Source organism: Bufo bufo, chromosome 10 (genome assembly GCF_905171765.1).
Source record: "Bufo bufo chromosome 10, aBufBuf1.1, whole genome shotgun sequence".
NCBI classification, from domain to species: domain Eukaryota; kingdom Metazoa; phylum Chordata; class Amphibia; order Anura; family Bufonidae; genus Bufo; species Bufo bufo.
Genome location: NC_053398.1, coordinates 71,772,759 through 71,792,155, shown reverse-complemented (window position 1 = coordinate 71,792,155; position 19,397 = coordinate 71,772,759). Strand labels below are relative to the sequence as shown.

Here is a 19,397-nt window from a genome sequence, read left to right as displayed (position 1 = left end):
CTGGTCTGGGGGTGGGTAAGGGCAATCTCTAACAAATTGCCTTGGTTTCCTACATCTGAAACATACACATGGGGTTTGTCTAGGCGCTGTGTGCTTCTGCTTGTTTGTATATCTACCCCTATTGTCATGGTGAGGGCGGGGCTGGGAGAAATGTATACCATGAGCGGATTTGGTGATCTGTTTTTGGACTTCAAAACATCCTGCTGAATAATTTGCTGTGGCTTGCTTCATGGTTTGTGTTGGGGTCAATGTTGGCCAATTATCAACAATCATTTTATGATTAGTCTTAGCGAATTCTGGCAGTAAATTTGCAACAAATGTCTGTGTGTACATCAATCTTATATCATCTGCAGTTGCCAAACCTGCCTCCTCTATTCAAATCTGTCTAAATCTTTTTGCAAAATCTGACACACTTTCTCCAGGTTTCTGTTTACACGCTGTGGCTATCCCAATATCTTTTCTATCACAATGCATCTTTTTCAATTGTGCCAATACTTGAGTCCACATTGCCTCTATCTGGACAGAAGTCCTTAGGGGATAATTGGCAGGCGTGATATCAGCACTGGGTATTGCAAGAGTGTCACATGTTTCAAAGTTAAAACCTCCCTCTGCAGAATCCTGATATCCTGTGACTCCCTCTAGAATTAATCTATAATCCTCTACAGTAAACTGTTGGCGTTTACACATTCTTTTCAAGTAAGACACACTGGCAGCAGGGGTTTTCCTGGGATCTGGAGAATTCTTAATAATATCATTTATTACAAAAGGGAGTGCTTCAGCTGCTATGGAAGGGGTAACTCCTGGTTCAAAACTCTTAATCATTGCTGCACGTGGGTATATTGTTTTACTGGGCTGTGCCGACTGTACAATAGGTTGATTAGCATACTCAGAGAAATCCTGTACTACAGGTTCTGTAAAACCAGAAGCTTGTGGTGTAGTTAACTGTGTGCATATCTCATCATCTGATTCTGTTGTTAACTTAGTTAATACAGTGTACAATGGAACATAAGGAGGCGGAGCAGGAGTTGGGGACACAATGGGGGCTTTGATCTGCTGTCTTTTGTTTGAACTGCCAAGGTCAGTCCAGAAAGTTTGCAATGATAGCCATGCCTGTCCACAAATTTTCATATACATTTTATCCCAGTGGGGGTCTCCCTTGTACCATGGAAAAGCATCTATGTCATTTAACCACCTCCCGTCACACTAACGCCGAAAGGCGTTAGGACGGTGGTGCTCTCAGGTCTCGATGACTCCAATAGGCGTCATCTCGAGAGACCCGAGATTACCTGTGAACGCGCGCGCATAACGCGCGCACGTTCACGTCAGAGCCATGGGAACAAGTTTAACTACAGCCTGCCGGCAGCGATCATTGGCTGGCAGGCTGTAGATTTTTAAAAGATTCAATGAAATTAGTATATCAGACGCTATTTCATAAATAGCGTCTGATATACCTGCTACCTGCTCCTCTGGTGGTCCCTTTTGCTTCGATCGACCACCAGAGGACACAGGCATCTCTGTAAGTAGCACCAATCACCACACATACCTTACCCCCCCCCCCCCCACCGTCACTTATTAACCCCTTATTAACCCCTGATCACCCCATATAGACTCCCTGATCACCCCCCTGTCATTGATCACCCCCCTGTAAGGGTCCCTCATCACCGCCAGGTAGTTAGCTACTTGTTAGGTAGTTAGCGCCCAGCCCACCGCACTGCAGTCACTGATTAGTCGCTGATTAGCGTTATCGCTGTCGCTAATCAGCACTAGTACTATATAGTATCTGTAAGACTGATCACAATCAGATCTATATAAGTACATTAGGGTCACCTTAGGCTCTACAAAAAACGCAGTGTTCGCCCGATCAGGCCTGATTTTGTGCGCACACTTGTGTTAAGTCCGCCCCACCGCAGTGACAGAATATTTTTTTTTCTGATCACTGCAAAAACACCGTAAAATCGCTGCGCCGCTATAAAGATCACTTTTGAGCTTTTTGGATCTTTATTAGCGATCGCAGCTTTACTTTGCAAGCACTCCTTTTTACTAGGCAAACCTGCTCTTTTTCCTGGGTAGTCTCAGAGGAATACCCCCTAAATTTAGTTAGTCCAAAATGTCAATCCAGGGGTATTCCGCTGAAGAGGCCTACAGGATTCTGGCCGTGATGGATAAAAGCGATGGGGACGCCTCACCCGCTAAATCCAGTGGTTCAGAATATGAACCTGTAGACAGCAGTGGCACTCTAACCTCTAGCGAAGATGGCGAGGTTGAGGTCCCTGTTATGGTCAGGCGTACCCGATCCCATGTCAGTGTTCTGCATACCCCGCATGATGAGCCTCATTTGCAGCAGAGTGGTGCTAGCGCTGATCTTTTTTATGGTGCGGCATACACCAGCAGCGCAGCACATCCTGGACCTTCTACCAGCACTGCCGTATTCCCTGGTGAAGTGGCGAGCACCAGAAGGGCAGTTCAAACTGGTACGGTGGCACGTGCATTAACTCCCCCGTCGCAGCCACCACGTTCAAAGGCCTGTAGAGCCCTTAGTCTCCCAGAGGTGCTGGCAAATTCCAGGAAGAGATCATTTCCGAACTCTTGTATCCAGGAGGGTCCGTGCCCCAAGTACCTGATGTAGTGAGCCGGCTACATGCCAGACACTTCCCGAGTGTCTATCCTGGTACCCCAACTCACCGTTCCCCAAGAAAAAGATGTCGTGTCTGTAGCAGGGCTGGATTAAGGCGTGACACCACAGTTTTTTGTCCTGACTGTCCTGACCAGCCTGCCCTATGCATAGGGGAGTGTTTCCGCAAGTACCACACACAGGTACACTATTAGTGTAGGGATTGCGTGACACAGGACAGGCACACAGGGGTCTTAGGGCCCTTTCACACAGAGCTGCCACAAACCTCTCCTTTCACCTGGGACAAAGTGCATAATGTACTTCGCCACATCTCTGGGCGATTTGCGCTTTGCTTATTGTCCCATGGGGAAGGAGAGGTTTATCCTCTAAAGGTAAAAAAAAAAAAATCACAGGTAAGCAAAAAAGTTAATGTTCTGTTTCAAATGTTCAATAAAGTTTATAAAAGTTAATGTTCTGTTTCAAATGTTATATAAAGTTAATGTTAATAAATTTATTGCGTTGCTGCCTGTTTTTTTTTTTTTACCTTCTAGGTGGACCAGCTGCAGCACTGATGTGCATTCTGACAGAAGCATTGCGCTGCTGTCAGATTACACAAAAGTCGGTGTATGCGGTGCTGCAAGACGAGATTTCTCCTCTGCAGTAAAAAAGATATGTTTGCCGAGGCTTATGAGCTGAGGGGCGGTGTTCATATGCTTTGGCAAACACTTTGTATAAAAAAATAAAATTAATTCTGGCAATGATTTATTCATCCACATCGATTGATGTGAATGGAGAAATCGGGTTTGCCAGGGCATACGAGCTGAGTGGGTTTGGATGTTGGGCGGAGCTCCTATGTCCTGGCAGATGCCTTTCCCCTCTTTTTTTTTTTGCACATTTTTTGGCAGACATTTTTTTATCCACATTAATCGATGCGAATAAAGAAATCTGTGCCGTTCATTTTTTTACTTTCAGCCCAGAGGCTGAACGGAAAAAAAAATCTCATTACCCGTATGCTTAATATAAGGAGAATAGCAGAAACTCCTAATGCTGGCCATACATGTAATGATTGTGGAGACCCTCAAATGCCAGGGCAGTACAAACACCCCACAAATGACCCCATTTTGGAAAGAAGACACCCCAAGGTATTCGCTGAGGGGCATATTGAGTCCATGAAAGATTGAACTTTTTGTCCCAAGTTAGCGGAAAGGGAGACTTTGTGAGAAAAAACAAAAAGAAATAAATTTCCGCTAACTTGTGCCAAAAAAAAAAATCTTCTATGAACTCACCATGCCCCTCACGGAATACCTTGGGGTGTCTTCTTTCCAAAATGGGGTCACATGTGGGGTATTTATACTGCCCTGGCATTTTAGGGGCCCTAAAGCGTGAGAAGAAGTCTGGAATCCAAATGTCTAAAAATGCCCTCCTAAAAGGTATTCATTAGAATTTTGACCCCTTTGCGCACCTAGGCTGCAAAAAAGTGTCACACATGTGGTATCACCGTACTCAGGAGAAGTAGGGCAATGTGTTTTGAGGTGTATTTTTACATATACCCATGCTGGGTGAGAGAAATATCTCTGTAAATTGACAACTTTGTATAAAAAATGGGAAAAGTTGTCATTTACAGAGATATTTCTCACACACAGGCGAGTTCATATAAAATTTTATTTTTTGTCACAAGTTAGTGGAATATGAGACTTTGTAAGAAAAAAAATGAAAAAATAATAATAAATCATTTTCCGCTAACTTGTGCCAAAAAAAAAAATCTTCTAAGAACTCGCCATGCCCCTCACGGAATACCTTGGGGTGTCTTCTTTCCAAAATGGGGTCACTTGTGGGGTATTTATACTGCCCTGGCATTTTAGGGGCCCTAAAGCGTGAGAAGTAGTTTGGAATCCAAATGCGTAAAAAATGCCCTGTGAAATCCTAAAGGTGCTCATTGGAATTTGGGCCCCTTTGTGCACCTAGGCTGCAAAAAAGTGTCACACATGTGGTATCGCCTTAGTCAGGAGAAGTAGGGCAATGTGTTTTGGGGTGTATTTTTACATATTCCCATGCTGGGTGAGAGAAATATCTCTGTAAATTGACAACTTTGTATAAAAAAATGGGAAAAGTTGTCATTTACAGAGATATTTCTCACACACAGTATGGGTATATGTAAAAAAATACACCCCAAAACACATTGCCCTACTTCTTCTGAGTACGGCGATACCACAGGTGTGACACTTTTTTTCAGCCTAGGTGCGCAAAGGGGCCCAAATTCTAATGAGTACCTTTAGGATTTCACAGGGCATATTTTACGCATTTGGATTCCAAACTACTTCTCACGCTTTAGGGCCCCTAAAATGCCAGGGCAGTATAAATACACAACAAGTGACCCCATTTTGGAAAGAAGACACCCCAAGGTATTTCATGAGGGGCATGGCGAGTTCATGTAAAATGTTATTTTTTGTCACAAGTTAGTGGAATATGAGACTTTGTAAGAAAAAAAAAAACATTTTCCGCTAACTTGTGGCAAAAAAAAAAAAACTTCAATGAACTCGCCATGCCCCTCACGGAATACCTTGGGGTGTCTTCTTTCCAAAATGGGGTCACTTGTGGGGTATTTATACTGCCCTGGCATTTTAGGGGCCCTAAAGCGTGAGAAGTAGTTTGGAATCCAAATGCGTAAAATATGCCCTGTGAAATCCTAAAGGTACTCATTAGAATTTGGGCCCCTTTGCGCACCTAGGCTGAAAAAAAGGGGCCCTAAAGCATAACAAGTAGTTTGGAATCCAAATGCGTAAAAAATGCCCTGTGAAATCCTAAAGGTACTGATTGGAATTTGGGCCCCTTTGTGCACCTAGGCTGCAAAAAAGTGTCACATATGTGGTATCGCCGTACTCAGAAGAAGTAGGGCAATGTGTTTTGGGGTGTATTTTTATTTTCTGTAAATGACAACTTTTTAAAAAATTTTATACAAAGTTGTCAATTTACAGAGATATTTCTCTCACCCAGCATGGGTATATGTAAAAATACACCCCAAAACACATTGCCCTACTTCTCCTGACGAGCCAGGCTGTGATTGGCCAGCGCTACAGCATAGGAGAAAGAGATGCTGTCAGGTTCCCCTGGGTGGAGCCTAACTATGAAGATACCGGAGGCTATACCGGGCGAACAGAGCGGCGCCCGGGGATAAGAGTAAGTGCAGGGGGATCCCTGGGCACCGCTCTACACGTCTGTATAGTCAGTTTAGAGGTTTTATTCTGGTGAAAGGTCCTCTTTAACCACCTCCGGACCGCCTATTGCAGGATCGCGTTCCGGAGGTGGCAGCGCTGCGCACAATCACGCATCTACGCGTCATCTCGCGAGACGCGAGATTTCCTGTGAACGCGCGCACACAGGCGCGCGCGCTCACAGGAACGGAAGGTAAGAGAGTTGATCTCCAGCCTGCCAGTGGCGATCGTTCGCTGGCAGGCTGGAGATGTGTTTTATTTAACCCCTAACAGGTATATTAGACGCTGTTTTGATAACAGCGTCTAATATACCTGCTACCTGGTCCTCTGGTGGTCCCCTTTGTTTGGATCGACCACCAGAGGACACAGGTAGCTCAGTAAAGTAGCACCAAGCACCACTACACTACACTACACCCCCCCGTCACTTATTAACCCCTTATTAGCCCCTGATCACCCCTGATCACCCCATATAGACTCCCTGATCACCCACCCCCCTGTCATTGATTACCCCCCTGTCATTGATCAACCCCCTGTAAAGCTCCATTCAGATGTCCGCATGATTTTTACGGCTCCACTGATAGATGGATCGGATCCGCAAAACGCATACGGACGTCTGAATGAAGCCTTACAGGGGCGTGATCAATGACTGTGGTTATCACCCCATATAGACTCCCTGATCACCCCCCTGTCATTGATTACACCCCTGTCATTGATCAACCCCCTGTAAAGCTCCATTCAGATGTCCGCATGATTTTTACGGATCCACTGATAGATGGATCGGATCCGCAAAACGCATACAGGCGTCTCCCTGGAGCCTTCCAGGGGGGGGTGATCACCCCATATAGACTCCCTGATCACCCCCCTGTCATTGATCACCCCCCCCCCCCTGTCATTGATCACCCCCCTCCCTGTCATGCTGCATTCAGATGTCCGTATGATTTTTACGGATCCACGGATACATGGATCGGATCCGCAAAACACATACGGACATCTGAATGGAGCCTTACAGGGGGGTGATCAATGACAGGGGGGTGATCACCCCATATAGACTCTCTGATCACCCCCCTGTCATTGATCACCACCCCTGTCATTGATCACCCCCCCTGTCATTGATTTTTCTTACAAAGTCTCATATTCCACTAACTTGTGTCAAAAAATTTAATCTCACATGAACTCACCATACCCCTCACGGAATCCAAATGCGTAAAATTTTTTAGACATTTTGGAAAGAAGAGACCCCAAGGTATTTCGTGATGGGTATAGTGAGTTCATAGAACTTTTTATTTTTTGTCACAAGTTAGTGGAATATGAGACTTTGTAAGAAAAAAAAAAAAATAAATCATCATTTTCCGCTAACTTGAATTCACTATGCCCATCAGCGAATACCTTAGGGTGTGTACTTTCCGAAATGGGGTCATTTGTGGGGTGTTTGTACTGTCTGGCCATTGTAGAACCTCAGGAAACATGACAGGTGCTCAGAAAGTCAGAGCTGCTTCAAAAAGCGGAAATTCACATTTTTGTACCATAGTTTGTAAACGCTATAACTTTTACCCAAACATTTTTTTTTTATCAAAGACATGTAGAACAATAAATTTAGAGCAAAATTTATATATGGATGTCGTTATTTTTGCAAAATTTTACAACTGAAAGTGAAAAATTTCATTTTTTTGCAAAAAAATCGTTAAATTTCGATTAATAACAAAAAAAGTAAAAATGTCAGCAGCAATGAAATACCACCAAATGAAATCTCTATTAGTGAGAAGAAAAGGAGGTAAAATTCATTTGGGTGGTAAGTTGCATGACCGAGCAATAAACGGTGAAAGTAGTGTAGGTCAGAAGTGTAAAAAGTGGCCTGGTCTTTCAGGGTGTTTAAGCACTGGGGGCTGAGGTGGTTAAGCAACTATACAGCAATATACATTTGTTTTAGGAGAGAATATTCACGGCACACAGTACTGTTTTCTGATTGGGGGACTCCAGACCCCCTTATTTTCTTTAGGAACACCAGATTCCTGGGAGGCGCTACAGAAGCGCTTACCAGGTTCGAATAATCTGCTCTCACAGTATAGGGTAGTAATAATATATATATAAAAAATATAGAATTACTTACCCGATACTGTTTATGGTGGATCCAACTTTTGACACCAATCTGAAAGCTCGTTCACATCCAAGGTGCCTTTGATATAGTTCAACACTGAGATCCCAGACCTCCACCCACTTCTCTCTTACAGTGAATATTCTCTCTTCCAGCTTGGAGATATTCAACCATTCTGCACTGAAACCTGAATGGTCAAACATCTAATTTATTTATTTACAGTACATGTATTTATGAGACATTATGGCGGGAAATTTTAGATGAAATTGGAATGAGTCACATGTAATACAATCTGTTTGTATACATAAAAGGATTCTTTACATATCAGCTAAGTTAATTTAGATGCTAACAATTTAAATTACTTTGTTACAGATTGCAGTCATGTATGTGAGGTTCCTCTTATCTATTTGGTGTAAGCTCAGAGGGTAACGGGGAATCAGGAACTGTCCCTGGTATTGATTATAAAGGCTCTAGAGACAATACACTTCATTTCCTTTGACATGCCGTTTTCAAGAATGCTCTTAATTATAGTATTTACAAATACATCCCACCAGATGTTGACACTACAAAAAGACAGACAGGTATCACTTGAAAATTCACTAGCTATTTGATATTATATATCAGATAGCAAAGTTATGAAAAATCCCTTTCAAGTGAATATACGAGATTTTTTGGTTACCTTGGTTGATTTTTGGATGTAACAGGTTCTTGTTACTAGCAGTTCTATTTTTCATAAATGTATAGTTATGCCCAGTCTTCTCCCTATTTTCCTCGCTAACCCCAGCCCCCACTAAATCCCCACTGTCCCCTTCTTTAACCCACTCTCTATCTACACTATCTACTCCCTTATTAGTAACCTCCCACCCCCCCATCTCCCCGCCAGATCCTAGTTTAAAAGCTCCTCCAGCCGTTTAACCATTTTTCCCCCCAGGGCAGTTGCACCCTCCCCATTAAGGTGCAGCCTGTACCTACTGTAGAGCCTGTAACCGACCGAGAAGTCGGCCCAGTTCTCCATGAACCCAAACCCTTCTTTCCTGCAACAGCTTCTGAGACACTTATTTAACTCCCTAAGCTCCTTTTGTCTCTCTGGTGACGCTCGTGGCACTGGTAGTAGTTCTTAAAACACTACCTTGGAGGTCCTGGACTTGAGCTTCTCACCTAGTTCCTTGAAAAAAACAAAAAGAGGATAACCATATATTTGATCACTCGCATAAATCAAGAAAAAAGAAGTGAATAATGATCTGGAGTATTTAAAACGTAACTTTTACTTCTGATACATTAAAAGATATATCCCTCAATATACATGAAAGATCAAGTGTGTATGTGAATAGTTTTCCACAATCCCGCACTCAGGGGATTTGTTGGAAAGAGAAAAAACCTTGTCCACACTTATACAGTTGCAAGAAAAAGTATGTGAACCCTTTGGAATTATATGGATTTCTGCACAAATTGGTCATAAAATGTGATCTGATCTTAATCTAAGTCACAACAATAGGCAATCACAGTCTGCTTAAACTAATAACACACAAAGAATTTAATGTTACCATGTTTTTATTGAACGCACCAGGCAAACATTCAAAGTGCAGGTGGAAAAAGTATGTGAACCCCTAGACTAATGACATCTCCAAGAGCTAATTGGAGTGAGGTGTCAGCCAATTGGAGTCCAATAAATGAGATAAGATTGGAGGTGTTGGTTACAGCTGCCCTGCCCTATAAAAAACACACACCAGTTCTGGGTTTGCTTTTCACAAGAAGCATTGCCTGATGTCAATGATGCCTTGCACAAAAGAGCTCTCAGAAGACCTACGATTAAGAATTGTTGACTTGCATAAAGCTGGAAAGGGTTATAAAAGTATCTCCAAAAGCCTTGCTGTTCATCAGTCCACGGTAAGACAAATTGTCTATAAATGGAGAAAGTTCAGCACTGCTGATTCTCTCCCCCCTGGAGTGGCCGTCCTGTAAAGATGACTGCAAGAGCATAGCACAGACTGCTCAATGAGGTGAAGAAGAATCCTAGAGTGTCAGCTAAAGACTTACAAAAGTCTCTGGCATATGCTAACATCCCTGTTAGCGAATCTACGATACGTAAAACACTAAACAAGAATGGATTTCATGGGAGGATACCACAGAGGAAGCCACTGCTGTCCAAAAAAAACATTGCTGCCCATTTACAGTTTGCACAAGAGCACCTGGATGTTCCACAGCAGTACTGGCAAAATATTCTGTGGACAGATGAAACCAAAGTTGAGTTGTTTGGAAGAAGCACACAACACTATGTGTGGAGAAAAAGAGATACAGCACACCAACATCAAAACCTCATCCCAACTGTGAAGTATGGTGGTGAGGGCATCATGGTTTGGGGCTGCTTTGCTGCGTCAGGGCCTGGACGGATTGCTATCATCGAAGGAAAAATGAATTCCCAAGTTTATAAAAACATTTTGCAGGAGAAATTAAGGCCATCTGTCCACCAGCTGAAGCTCAACAGAAGATCGGTGTTGCAACAGGACAACGACCCAAAGCATAGAAGTAAATCAACAACAGAATGGCTTAAACAGAAGAAAATATGCCTTCTGGAGTGGCCCAGTCAGAGTCCTGACCTCAACCCGATTGAGATGCTGTGGCATTTCTCAAGAAAGTGATTCACACCAGACATCCCAAGAATATTGCTGAACTGAAACAGTTTTGTAAAGAGGAATGGTCAAGAATTACTCCTGACCGTTGTGCACATCTGATCTGCAACTACAGGAAATGTTTGGTTGAAGTTATTGCTGCCAAAGGAGGTTCAACCAAAACATGGTAACATTTAATTCTTTGTGTGTTATTAGTCTAAGCAGACTGTGATTGTCTATTGTTGTGACTTAGATTAAGATCAGATCACATTTTATGACAAATTTGTGCAGAAATCCATATCATTCCAAAGGGTTCACATACTTTTTCTTGCAACTGTATATTCAGTGTGAGACACTATAAGGTAACAAGAGTCGGTATGCACTAGCACCTTAGGTACACAATGGTAAGGTAACAATGGCCGGTATGCACCTTAGGTACACAGTAAAACAATAATGTTAGAGACAACATATGACAGTATATACATAATGCACGGCGGCATCAAAAAAGCTACAAAAGGTTTGGTGCCAAAAATAACACTATGCAAGTTGGTGCACATTAGCACCTGTATCAAAAAGGTGCACGGCGGCACCAATGAAACCCAGTGTCCTACCCTACAGATGATGGAATCTTCAGACCCCTTCATTTCAGGGTTTTCTTGGCAGGGTGGTCCGGTTCAAATGGTTTGGGGTCCTGAAAATAAGAGGAAGTCACAGGAAGGTGATCCTATATATCCCTGGATGACCCTATGGGGCTCTACAATAACCCTGTTGGTCTAACCACGGAGTATCCCACTAGTTGGGCCCCCGTCCGGAACCTTGCATTCCCTGTTTTGCCCTGAGTAGATCCCGACATGCAAGTTTTTGAGGCGGAAACAATCCTCTCATCAGGGGAACATAAAAGCGGGCTATGAGTAGTTCACTTGCTGGAGAAGCTATCCACCAGCAAGTATTTGGTGGAAAAGATATCTGCCAGCAAATACAAAGCCACTGGGAAAGGTAATTCCCAGTGGAATAAAGTGCACAGATAGGTGCCAAAAAAGGGAAAAGGAAGAGAGGCAAATAGAGGGTCCCCTCTCCTAATTGCGGTTTACAATTAACGCCGCAGGCATGGATTTTACCTGGCTGTCTGCAAGAGCCCGCCGATATTTAAAGTGTTGCGTCCATATGTGCGCACGGCGCACAGTGTGAGGACGTAAGCAATCGCGAGACGTGGCAGGCGCATGTGCAGAGGAGTTGCCAGGAACCAGATTGCAGCGCGCATTAGAGGACGCTCACTGTGCCTGCGCGAGTGGCCGAAATCGAGAGTAGGTCACCGTGCAGGCGCGTCAGCCTCGATACACACGCTGGGGCTTTGAATAGACTGCCGACCTAGTTCCCTGAAATCGTTTTTAAGGACCTTCCATCTCCCACTGACTTTGTGAATTGGTGCCAATGTGTACCATGACCGCCAGGTCTTCCCCATCCCCAGTATTGTATTTCTGTATCACTGGTGCAAAGGAGTTGTATTGCACCCATAAAAATGCCTATAGGTCATCCTACAGAGTTATCAAAAACAATAAGACTCTAAAACTGTCCCTCAGTGCAGCAGCGTCCTGTCCCTATACTAGTCAAAGGAGAATGGCGGTGCAACAAGTGATCCGGCATTTATGCATGCAGGATCACGTGCTACGCCGGCCAATCACAGCCATGCCAAAAGTAGGCATGACTGTGATGGCTTCCTAGTGCCCACAGCTTAAACACTTGTTGATTGGCTGTGCTGCAGCCTTTCAACAAGCTTTATTTAAAATCCAAACCACAAACATGGACTTTGGTGCCAATGTCCATGTTCAGGTGCCCGGACACCATAATGTTCGGTACAAACCCGAACAGTACCATCCGGATTCGCTCATCTCTACCTACAATTACTTTTTGGGTGCTGATAACTTTATTGAGCGCATGTCTGGTGTGTAAGGGATCGCTATCTTAAGAAAGGCGGCAATGACAGATTCCTCCTCAGACAACGGGGTTAAAGTCCAAATGGTGCTTTATTTTGGCACTTCAGCACCAGCACAAACATACAGTAAACATCAACCAAAATAAATACCTGCCCGTCTAGGCTCTACCTAATACATAGGTCTCCCTAACTCACCTCTAAGATGCAGTTCAAACAAGGGGTGAGATCTGCCTTTATCTGCCTTTACTCAACTATACGGTCCAGCAGCCTTCTGGCTGGGGGATATGGGGGATATGGTCCTTGAGTCCTCCCGACTCTGACCGTGCGACACCTCTTTTTTCAGGCATCACTGGGCCCCCCAAACTCAGGCTTTCACAGAGTCTCGTGGCCCCCCAACCCTCCTGGCTGGGACCACGCAGAGCCTCTGTTGGCTTCCTTTTCCAAATTCTCTCTCTCACAGTCATACACAGAGGGTTGTTTTATCCCTGCGTGATTATCTCAGCAGGCCTCACCTGTGATCTCTTAAGCTAAAGGAAATATGTGTACTGGAAGGGTGTGGACTGACAGGTCCCACTACCATACTTACCCACCAGTCCAAATAAAATCCATCCCAGAACAGAATCTAGATAAACCTGTATCAGCAAACTACACTTTGCTGAAGCCAATGTAGCTTTCTGGATTTCAGTTATCTCATCCTGAGGTATCTGGGTGAACGCGTCCAGCACTATGCTGTACACATTACCACAGGTGGTAAACATAATACTTCTATAATCATGATGAGAAGTTTGGTAATATTCTGAATAGTGGTTTGACTATAACTTTGCAGGGAAACGTGTCTTCTTATTTCAGTCTAAACATTCTGAATATCAATCATAAAGAAAGGCTTGTTTGATCTTCTCTCAATAAATTAACATTTGATGGAGAACAAGACTTTCCAGTCCATCATTTAGACCAGGCATGCTCAACCTGTGGCCCTCCAGCTGTTGTAAAACTATAACTCCGACAATGCCCTGCTGTAGGCAGATAGCTGTAGGCTGTTCGGGCATGCTGGGAGTTGTAGTTTTGCAACGGAGGGCCGCATGTTAAGCATGCCTGATTTAGACAATAAATGCTTCCACGCTTATTTTTTTTTCTTCATATATTGCAGCAATCTGCCCACTTAATCATTTCCGCTGTGACAGTGGACAATGCGTCACAACAAGGCAGCAGTGTGACTCTTTCCAAGATTGTGGTGACAACTCAGATGATATCATGTGTGGTAAGTAGCACAGCAAATTTCCTTTTCTGTATGTTTTTGTATGGTTATGGTCATTAGGCTTTAGTAGTACAATTTTGTTGACATATAAGGGGTTTGGTAAATTTATTGATTCTCAAATTTGTATTTGCTTAGAATTTCCACATTTTTACTAGTATTTTATGTCTGAATTTTAGAACTGAATAGGTCCCCATCTGAGGAGGCTCCTTCACACAACAGTGCAATACTACCAGTGATTGGTATTATATTGTCTGTCTTTGTGTTTGTTGGGGTGTACTTTGTGTGCCAGAGAGTTGTGTGTCAAAGATACACTGGACCAAATGGACCCTTCCCACATGAGTACATCAGTGGAACACATCATGTTCCTCTAAACTTTATAACAACTAGAAGTTCTCAGCCTGCTGCCTACACAGGTAAGTCTGGATCTTCAAAATGTGAAAGACTTTCTGCTTTTCTTTACAGTATGACATCTATAAATAGGAATCTAGAAGTCAATAGTATCTCCTCCTGACCACTGTATCTGTGGACCATTTGGCTGCCGTAAAGCAATGCACTTAATGCTTTCTAAATGCTGTTTAGAACAGCTCAGGCAAGATGGCAGCCCCCATAATCATGTTCAGGAAATAGAATAAAAAAAATTCTACAATCAGAAAATAAAAACTGATTAGAAAAAAAAGATATGTACTGCTATCTGGTTTTAACTGGATAACATTTTTGGTGACACATTTCCTTTAAGAGAATTCTAGGTAAATATTTATTTTTCTGGCCCAAGAAATAATTATTTTCACCTTGGGGTCCTCTTCTCTTACTACTTTTTTTTCTAGCAGCCCCAAACAAAGTGATATAGGCTCTTATAATATAGCGTTTCTGTTTGTGTAGCTTTTGAAAAATCTACCATGTCAGAACAATAGGATCATCTGAAAGGTGATCCAGTAAAAGGTGAAGCATTTAAGGACTGTTTCACACGAGCGGATGCCGTGCGTGACATCCGCTCCGTGAATGACAGCCAAGACAGAAGCACGGAGCATTAACATGATTGATAATGCTCCGTGCCTCTCTGTGATCTCTTTACTACGAAATCACAGTGACAACTTTATCTCACTGTGATTTCGTAGTAAAGAGATCACAGAGAGGCACGGAGCATTATCAATCATGTTAATGCTCCGTGCTTCTGCAGTCTGCATCGGGTCTTGGCTGTCATTCACGGAGCGGATGTCACGCACGGCATCCGCTCGTGTGAAACAGCCCTAATAGAACCTGTCACCAGGAAATGCAATGCAATCTGCAGACAGCATGTTATAAAGCAGGCGAAGCTGAACAGATTGATGTATAGTTTTGTGGGATAAAGATTCGGTAAAGCTTGTAATTTAAACCACTGCTTTTTCTGAACTTAAAGGGGTTGTTTCATTTTGGCAAATTTGTCATGTAGACAAATTTATTATTTTTTTATTATTATTTAACACACTTATATAATGCTACTATATTGCGCATCGCTGTCCCCAATGGGGCTCACAATCTAAGATCTCTATCAGTATGTCTGGGAGGAAACAGGAGTACCTGGAGGAAACCCACACAAACACGGGGAGAACATACAAACTCTATGCAGATGTTTTCCTTGTTTGCATTCGAACCTTGGACCCCAGCACTGCAAGATATCAGTGCTAACCAATGAGCCACCATGCTGCATACAATACAAGACACTTACTGACATATTGTGATTGTTCTTATTGTGTCCTTTGCTGGCTTTATTCATTTTTCAATCGCATTATATACTACTCGTTTCCAGGGATTATGTTTGCACACTATAAGAAAAAGCGCCGGCCTCTCTGGAGGCAAGAACCGTTGAAGCATGCATAGGTGCACATACGCAGCAGCTCCCGTCCACCTTGTATCTGTGCTGCCGCAGTGGCCGTAACCCCGGAAACAAGCAATGTATAATGCAATGGAAAAATTAATCAAACCAGCAAAGGAGGAAATATGGATAGTCACAATGCATTAGTAAATGCATTGATTTAACTTTGTCTACATGATAAGTCACTTTTATTGAAGTGAGATAACCCCTTTAAGACCAGCTCCTTGTACAGCTGTCAGTGACTGACACTTTGTATACAAGGAAACAACAAATAGTTGGAGACTATTATTGCCCTGTTTCAGACCATTTGTATATTAAAACTTAGTTTTTAATTAATTAGATAAAAATGTATATTTCCTAAGTGTGATTAAAACAAAAGCTGTGTGGTTATGCCTTTTTTTTGTGAATATTTATCCAGCGATATTAGAATAGGTCTGGCACTGTACTTTTTCCCACAGATGTATTAGCTTCATACATCAGTAGGGAAGGCCTTTTTTCATAAGTGTTTGCATTTTCTGCCCGTGTCTTCATTTTTAATGTCCATTTTTCATGACTCCCATGGTGCCCATAATGTGCCCCATAGTGCCCCCAGCTAAAATAATTTTCCCCACGGTAAAAATCATTTTTATATAGTGCCCCCAGCTTTAATAATGCCCACCATTTTGCCCCCAGCTAAACTAATGTCCTCCATGGCGTAAATAATGCCCCATAGTGGCCCCCAGCTATTTTCTTTAGTTGATTTGACAAAAAAACACCTCACCTCATCCACTTGTTCGTGCTGCAGCAGCCCCTTCTCTCTTCATTGAACAGGACCTGCTGAAGGACCTGAGATGCCTGTGATGACGTCACTGCGCGCTCCCATGTGGTGATATCAATAACATCAAGTTTTGGTTAAAAACAAACCCAAGAGTGGTTGAAACATCACAAAATACTATTCAGGGCCCCACTAATGCCAGTAAATACAATATTGATATTGACACTGAATAAGCGCTGTGTATACAGCAAGGAAGCAATGTTCCGCTTCCTGTCCCGGTCCAATGGTCATGTGATCGCCGGGGCCGGGAAAGTGTAAGAGCTGACGGGTCTTCCATAGACCACAATCAGTCCTGCACAGCCACTCTGGGGATGTATTTCCCCTGTACTGGGGCTACTATGTCAGCCCCAGTTACAGGAGAAATCAATAGTGAGAAAAAAAATTAAGTTAAATGTCCCCTAGAGGTCTTGTATGAACTTATGGGGGACACAAAGTGTAAGACAAAAAATAAAAAATAAATAGTGTTTTATAAAAAATAAAGTTTTACATGTAAAAATAAAAAATGTTAAAAATAGAAAAAATAAAATAAAATTTTTATATTTTGTATCACCGCGTCTCTATAAAAATATCACATGTTCATCAGGTGAACACCGTAAAAAAAAAATTATAAAACTTACATCAAAACAGATTTTTTTAGTTACCTCACCTCCCAAAAAATATCATGTTAATCGATCAAAAAGTCGTATGTACCCGAAAATGGTAGCAATAAAAATGTAATCTTAACCCTGAAAAAATGAGCCCCCACAAAAGACCATAGCCAGAAAAATTTAAAAAAATATGGCTATAAGAAAATTGCAACACAGAAACATGATTATTTTTTTTTTCTAAAAATGTTCTTATTGTGTAAAACGTAAAAATAAAAAAAAATAGACATATTTGGTATTGTTGCGTCCGTAATGACTGGATCTATAAAAATATTACATGATCATGTTTCATGATCATGATCATGTTTCATCAAGTGAATGGTGTAAAAAAAAAAAATTTGAAAAATGACGCCAAACCAAAAAGCGACCAGAAAGCGAAATGTACCCCAAAATGGTGCCAATAAAAACTACAGCTTGTCCCCCACAAAATAAGCCCTCACGAATCTGGAAACAAACTGCGTGCCCCTATCAGAGACTATGTCTGAAGGAATGCCATGCAATTTGACAATGTGATCAACAAATGCTTGCGCCAGCGTTTTAGCATTGGGCAACCCAGGAAAAGGAATAAAATGCGCCATTTTGCTAAAACGGTCCACCACCACCAGAATCACAGTCTTCCCCGAGGAACGAGGCAGGTCCGTAATGAAGTCCATGGACAGATGTGTCCAAGGACCGGAAGGAATGGGTAACGGGAGGAGAGGACCTGATGGCCGTGAATGAGGGACTTTGGAACGAGCGCAGGTCTCGCAGTCTGCCACAAAACCCTCAACCGACTTACGAAGAGCCGGCCACCAGAATCTCCGAGCAATGAGATCCACTGTGGCTCTACCCCCTGGGTGCCCAGCAAGGACAGTATCGTGGTGCTCCTTAAAAACCTTGTGTCGTAAAGCGAGAGGCACAAACAACCTCCCAGGAGGACAAAGATCAGGAGCCTCTGCCTGGGCTGCCTGAACCTCTGCCTCCAATTCAGGATAAAGAGCAGAGACAACCACCCCTTCAGCCAAAATGGGACCCGGGTCTTCAAAGTTCCCCCCTCCCGGAAAACAACGTGACAGGGCATCCGCCTTCACATTCTTAACCCCAGGGCGGAACGTGACAGCAAAATTAAACCTTGAAAAGAACAAAGACCATCTGGCCTGTCTCGGGTTCAGACGCTTGGCTGACTCCAAGTAGGCCAGATTCTTATGGTCGTTAAACACGGTAATAGGGTGTCTGGCTCCCTCTAGCCAATGGTGCCATTCCTCAAAAGCTAACTTGATGGCCAACAACTCCCTATCTCCCACATCGTAATTTCTCTCTGCGGAGGAGAGTTTCTTCGAGAAAAAGCCACACGGTCGCCATTTGGCAGGAGAGGGACCCTGAGACAAGACCGCACCCACACCCACCTCAGAAGCGTCCACCTCAACAATGAAGGGCAGAGAGACATCAGGTTGTACCAAGATGGGAGCGGAAGCAAAACTCTCTTTGATACTAGAAAAGGCCTTACACGCATCTACCGACCAGGAGGAAAAATCTACCCCCTTTTTAGTCATATCAGTGAGTGGCTTAACAACAGAGGAATAATTCAAAATGAACTTCCTGTAATAATTGGCAAAACCCAAAAAATGCATCAGCGCCTTCTGATTCTCAGGAAGCTCCCAATCAAGCACAGCGCGGAAATTGAATTTCTGGAACCGCAAACACACATTTTTCCAGTTTAGTGTACAATTTATTCTCCCGCAGAATGAGCAAAACCTGACGTAGGTGGTCCCTATGAGTCTTGAAATCAGGAGAAAAAATCAAAATGTCATCTAGATACACTAGTACAAATTTCCCCATTAAATGATAAAAAATGCTGTTCACAAAATGTTGGAAGACGGCTGGAGCATTCATCAAACCAAAAGGCATAACCAAATTCTCAAAATGGCCCTCAGGGGTATTGAAGGCCGTTTTCCATTCGTCCCCTTCTCTGACCCTGACCAGGTTGTATGCCCCTCCCAAATCCAACTTGGAAAAAACTTTAGCCCCAACAATCTGGTTAAAGAGGTCCGGGATCAGAGGAAGCGGATAAGGGTCACGAATTGTGATACTGTTCAGCTCCCTGAAATCCAGACATGGTCTTAAAGAACCATCTTTTTTCTTAACAAAAAAAAAAAAACAGCGGCAACAGGTGACTTCGAGGGTCGTATGTGTCCCTTTCTCAGGCTCTCAGAGATATAAGTACGCATAGCGACCCTTTCAGGTTGGGAGAGATTGTATAAACGAGATTTAGGCAGCTTGGCGCCTGGGATGAGATTAATAGGGCAATCGTACTCCCGGTGAGGGGGCAGTTCCTGAACACCACTCTCAGAAAACACATCCGAAAATTCAGAGAGAAAAGATGGTACAGTCTTGGT

The 19,397-nt window shown here is 43.1% G+C and overlaps 1 protein-coding gene across 1 annotated transcript in view; it reads left to right on the top strand.

Moving 5' to 3' along the window:
* The window catches only part of LRP5 (LDL receptor related protein 5), a 1,269,095-nt gene that overhangs the window by 1,208,240 nt on the left and 41,458 nt on the right, over nucleotides 1–19,397 (top strand). The window contains exons 19-20 of the mRNA XM_040409022.1: nucleotides 13,605–13,715; nucleotides 13,889–14,125. Coding sequence (XP_040264956.1) covers nucleotides 13,605–13,715; nucleotides 13,889–14,125 — 348 coding nt within the window. The remainder of the gene's footprint in view (nucleotides 1–13,604; nucleotides 13,716–13,888; nucleotides 14,126–19,397) is intronic.